This window comes from Montipora capricornis, chromosome 8, assembly GCF_036669925.1.
Source record: "Montipora capricornis isolate CH-2021 chromosome 8, ASM3666992v2, whole genome shotgun sequence".
NCBI lineage: Eukaryota > Metazoa > Cnidaria > Anthozoa > Scleractinia > Acroporidae > Montipora > Montipora capricornis.
The window spans coordinates 7,921,469-7,926,468 of NC_090890.1; the positions used below are offsets into that span (position 1 = coordinate 7,921,469).

Genomic DNA, 5,000 nt, shown 5'->3' on the forward strand with positions numbered 1-5,000 from the left:
GACCTTGACCTGGGTTTCACAAAGTCTCGATGTATGAAGATTATCTTAGACGTAAGCCACCATTTTGTAGCTCCAGAGAAAGCCCAAAATAATATATCAACGAACCCTTCTTTTTCCACAGAACCTAAGTACGCGTGTCTTAAGAAAGGGTTATTCCTCTGCCAAAGTTGCTGTGGCGTCCATAGAAGTTTTCAAAACGAAGTTCCCAGAATTAAGTCAGTTGAAATAGATTTTTGGACGGAAGATATGCTTGAGGTGAGCAAACAATGCCTACTAATCTTCATAATGCGGAAGACATATCCAACCCTGTTTCAGCTTGAAAGGGAAATTTATCGCATGAATGATAAGGTGAACTGATAGTTACGAAAGCTTTTTTTTAGGTTGTTTTTCAAGAGGAAACTGTAGATTAAACGCTTGGTAACTGTAAGGAAAGAGGCTTATGAGAGGCTTGGTCGGGTTTCCACTATTTGGTTATTATCTAGGACAAAACTCGTTAAGAAAATGTGACAAACCACTATAAAATGCTGTAATTTCCGTATGTGATAAGATAATAAATTCTCCTTACTTTCCCCTAATCCAATGTTTGCGAGTTGCACACCACATTATCAACATTGGATTTTTCTATCGTAATCAAATGTCAGGTGAACCTTATCAACTTTCATAACCGGTCTATTGTCTATTGACTGATGTTGTAACATGGGGGAGACGGGGGGGAAGTCCAATTCTCTATTTTCACATTCCCCCTAATACACTTTGTTTACCCCCAAAATTTTTCATACACCATTGTTTTCAAATGTTCTTGGGACGCTGCATATACCCTTGAGCATTTGAAAACAATCGTTTATGCAAAATTTGGGGGGGGGGGAGGGGAGGGTATTATGGGGAATGTGAAAATAGAGAATAGGCTCGTTTTGTGAGTACACAAAGCCGGAATTTTACACTACATGTACTAACCACCTTTCATACCAAAGGAAATGGCGCTTTTGATTAGCTTAATAAACAATGGAAGAAAAATGCGCTAACATCACTGTTTGGACACACACCAAGCCTTGAAACCTTTCTTTAACTTAAACTGCAAAATACTCGGGCCGCACTGAACAAGATCCTGGTATACACCTGCCCGAAAAAAGGTGCCAAAAACCGAGAATGATCGACTCTGTGATCTCTAAATCATGGTTTGGCCCTTTCGATTGAAGAAATTATGCCTGGTTGGGGGCCCCACTTCGAATGGAACCCTTTTCTCCTCTAATCAGTGAGTTGACTCACAAGAAACCCAAAGAACTAAGTGAATGGAGAGACATTTTAACGATACAAATAAAATCAGGAGCAATTATTTAATTCATGTAAGATTGACCGTGAACTGGATATTAATTATGAGGCAAACGAGGACTGAATCCAGGGTAAACTCAACGACAAGTTGATTATATTAGTAGCTTTTATAGCGATCTGTGAAACTCTGGTACACTCTCTTCGATATCCCGGCAACTCCGCTCTTCAGACTTACATGGTTCAAGGCTTACTGACTTGGAAGCACTTTTGTCAATATAAAATATTTTGTTCTTTGGATCTTCATCTGGGTTATAACCAAGTCCCAGGCCCCTTCTGTCCCTACTGTAGTCCATGGCAGAATCGTATTGTTGCTGCAATCGTTCCGTAAGCAGCTCTTCACTTCCTTTTGTCATGCAGTGGCGACTTGACGATGGGCTGTTAGCACCAGTCCCCCGATTTGATGTCTCTTTGTAAGCGCCCATCAAACGACGAAATTTGTCCGTACGTTCTGGGCTGCCAAACTCCGCTTCACTCCACTGGCCAATCTGTGAAAGTAGTTGATTCAAAGATGCTTAAGTTACAACTAGAGCGAGTTTCAATCGAGTGTCGCAAAACCAAAACCACAGTAATTACTTTGGCCAATCAAATAGGACGGAGACAATCCAGTAAACCAATCAAAACTCGAAGTAATTACACGTAGTGTAATTACTTCGAGTTTAGATTGGTTTACAGAATTGTCTCCGTCCTTTTTAAGGACGTTCGCGCCAATTGTTTCTGCGCATCCTTACTGCGCATGCAAATGCACACGCCACGTCATACACGAGCGCGCGCGCTAAGTAATAAAATGAGAAATGGTAGGGCAAAAGGCCACTGCCATAGCTTTGCCTGGATTTAACGGTCTGGGACGTTCGGTGACCCCAATTTTTCTTTCCAGAAACGGATGTTATTTACAATTACCTCCACGTTGTCCAAAAATGAACAAAAAATCAATGTGGGAAGTTAAAAAAATTTCAAGATTTCTGCTCACGGGACATCAAATCCTGCCATCTTGCGGCGGCAAGGTGCGTGAAACTGTGGTCGCTAAATGCGAACTTGATCTTTAAGGAACCTCACCAGTTGACTAAATTCACTAAATAAGTACACTTAAACAATATTTGGCAGAGAAGATTTCACTTCAAAGATTTAATTGCAATATATTTGGGTTTACAGACACTGGCCTTATTCGCTAACGAAGCCCGATTTTGTCACATTTTGGGTGTTTTTCCGGGCATGTTCTCTCCAAAACGAAGTCGGTGACCCCCCATTTTTTTTACATTTCTGACATAACTAACTCATCATCTTACAGTGGTAAAAGTTTCAGAAAAAAATCAATGTTGGAAAATTTTCGCGCGAACGTCCTTAATCGGCCAAAGTAATTACTTTGGTTTTGGTTTTACGACACTCGATTGAAACTCGCTCTAAGTGCATTCAGCTTAATCTACCAATCACATAATTTATCACAATAACCATAGCAACAACCACTTACCGTACCAAACTGGGGATTTTCCAAAATGGACGAATTTGTAATTTTGTTTTCTCGGAAATTTTAATGGTAATGATTAATTGGTAACAGGACTTCGTGTAGTCCATCATACTCGTGATTAAACAAATCGGATGACCTCTATGCAGTCGTCCGATTTTGTTAATCACTTGTATGATTAGAGACCAAATTGGACTCCACTCAGTCTCATTATCATTGTAAATAACCTCCCAAAATAAGCTGTATTATGGGATGGATGAAAATACCGAGAAAGCTTCCGAACCAGAAATCGGAAGGGTCGACTGCTGTCGAGAGCACTCGGATCTTTTCCGAGTATCCTCGAGTCACCACTGACAAAACTAGTACACCTTCTTACCTTAGATCGATTTTTACGCTCTTGTTCCTCTTTATTCTCTTCTTGACCATCCAGAGAGGATCCGTCGCCGTTCTTCGCTTTCTTTCGATGGCGTTTACTCTTGCCTTCATAATTCTCATTCTTTCCGAATTCTTCACGTTCTTCTTCCATTCTGGTAGCTTCATTCTTCTTGGACTTTTTGCCTCCATCTTTGCTTTCAGAATATATGTCTTCCAAGTTAGTTGTTTGACTTTCACAATTTCCTGGTTTGTTCTCCACCAAGTTCAGGCCTTCGGCAGCCACTTTTTCTTTGTTGACATTTTTCTTCTTGTAACGACCACTTCTCGACTTTTTTTCTGGAGAACAACTTTCAGCTTCAGTTTTTAATTCCTCTTCGCCTTGATCTGGGCGTCGTTTTCTTGACTTCGTTTCGTCTGATCTGCGCTCCGTTCGCTCCACGCCTTTTCCACTGACATCTTCCTTCTCGTCTTCACTGATCAATTTTTCATCCTCGACACTCTTGGTCTTCTTTCGTTCACGCTTCGGCTTTTTCTCGGCGACTTCCCGTCCGTCGCCATCAAAACCAACGTCGACTTTTGGTTTCTTTTTCCGCTTCCTCTCTGTAAACAACAACATTGAGAAGCCAAGATGGCACTGACCACAAGAAAGCCAACAAACAACAGCAAAACAATAGAAAACGAAGATTGAGCATCGCGTTGCGGCAAACGTCAGCTTAAAATTAAAGAAACTTGTTTGACTTTTAGCTCATTCCTTGTAATTTTCCTTCAGATATCAAGTTATGTAAAGCAATATCTCAAAGAGAGAGACAAGTTAGAATAATTAACAACTATTCGCCGAAGTGGAGGTAGCTAGCGGTAGAAATTTAAGGCTCGTTTACGTTTAAACGGTTTCACACCATTTGCGTCAACATGCATTCATGTTCGGTGCGTTTGAACAGGTCGTCCAACATTGTTGAAAGCGTAAAAAATGTTGAAAGCTTGTTGAAAGTGTGTTGAATCGAGTTTAAATCGGTTTAAATCATTCAACGTCGATTCAACTTTTCCTTTGTTCTCGAAAATGGTGAATGGTGTCGAAGCCGTTTGAACACTGTGTTCAATGTACAAAACACGCATGTTCAGTTACACCAGGCCACAAAAGTCAATATGACGTATAGTTTATCTAAACGAGAGAGTCTGGTGTTTAGTTCTTAGTTCCTCGCAATCAAATTTCGCGAAAAGTGTTGGTTCCGTTTCAACGGCCTCCGAACAACTTTGTTTTTGCGTCCAACATCCGTTCAACTTTTAATGAAGGAACGTTGGTCAAATGTTGGCCTTCAGCGAGCCGCGAAGCCTTGAGGTAAATATCCACCACCATCTACTGACACTGAGGTGAATAGTTGTTTTACTATATACTATATACTAAAACACTGAAATATTACAGCACAAAAAGATGATTTTAACCCATTTATTCCTGCAACGGTCCCGAATCCCGCGCGAGTTGCTCGGAGATGAATGAGGTGCTGTCCATTGTTTTAGTATATACTAAAAGATTCTATTTCAATGACAAGAGCCCGATTAACGTCAACTTTTCCAATCGTTCTGTTCGTTTTGCATGCTCTGCATGTGCAGTTGCTAAGAAACAATGACAAGTTCTAGCCGACGACGTGCACGGAAATGAAAGCGAAACTTCAAAATAAAGCTGAGCTATCTAAAGCAACCTCGTTTCCAGGGTCTCTCTGCCACCCTTGTCGTTGAGGAAAAACGACAAGGGAGGCAAAGAAGAGAGACCCTGAAAACGAGGTTGTATCTAAAGTATCTCGCCATCATGCCACCTTGTTGACGTTGTACGATACGGGCA

At 40.9% G+C, this 5,000-nt stretch overlaps 2 protein-coding genes across 5 annotated transcripts in view; one reads left to right on the forward strand and one right to left on the reverse strand.

Annotated features, from left to right (window-relative positions):
- Window positions 1-5,000, forward strand: part of LOC138060762 (arf-GAP with dual PH domain-containing protein 1-like) — a 32,135-nt gene that overhangs the window by 1,513 nt on the left and 25,622 nt on the right. For both annotated transcript variants that reach the window (XM_068906618.1, XM_068906619.1), the window contains exon 2: window positions 122-255. In XM_068906618.1, coding sequence (XP_068762719.1) covers window positions 122-255 — 134 coding nt within the window. The remainder of the gene's footprint in view (window positions 1-121; window positions 256-5,000) is intronic.
- LOC138060761 (glutamic acid-rich protein-like) overlaps window positions 1,307-5,000 on the reverse strand; it is an 11,561-nt gene continuing 7,867 nt past the window's right edge. For all 3 annotated transcript variants that reach the window (XM_068906617.1, XM_068906615.1, XM_068906616.1), the window contains 2 exons: window positions 3,165-3,763; window positions 1,307-1,814 (listed from right to left, as the gene is read on the reverse strand). In XM_068906617.1, coding sequence (XP_068762718.1) covers window positions 1,437-1,814; window positions 3,165-3,763 — 977 coding nt within the window. In that variant the 3' untranslated portion in view covers window positions 1,307-1,436. The remainder of the gene's footprint in view (window positions 1,815-3,164; window positions 3,764-5,000) is intronic.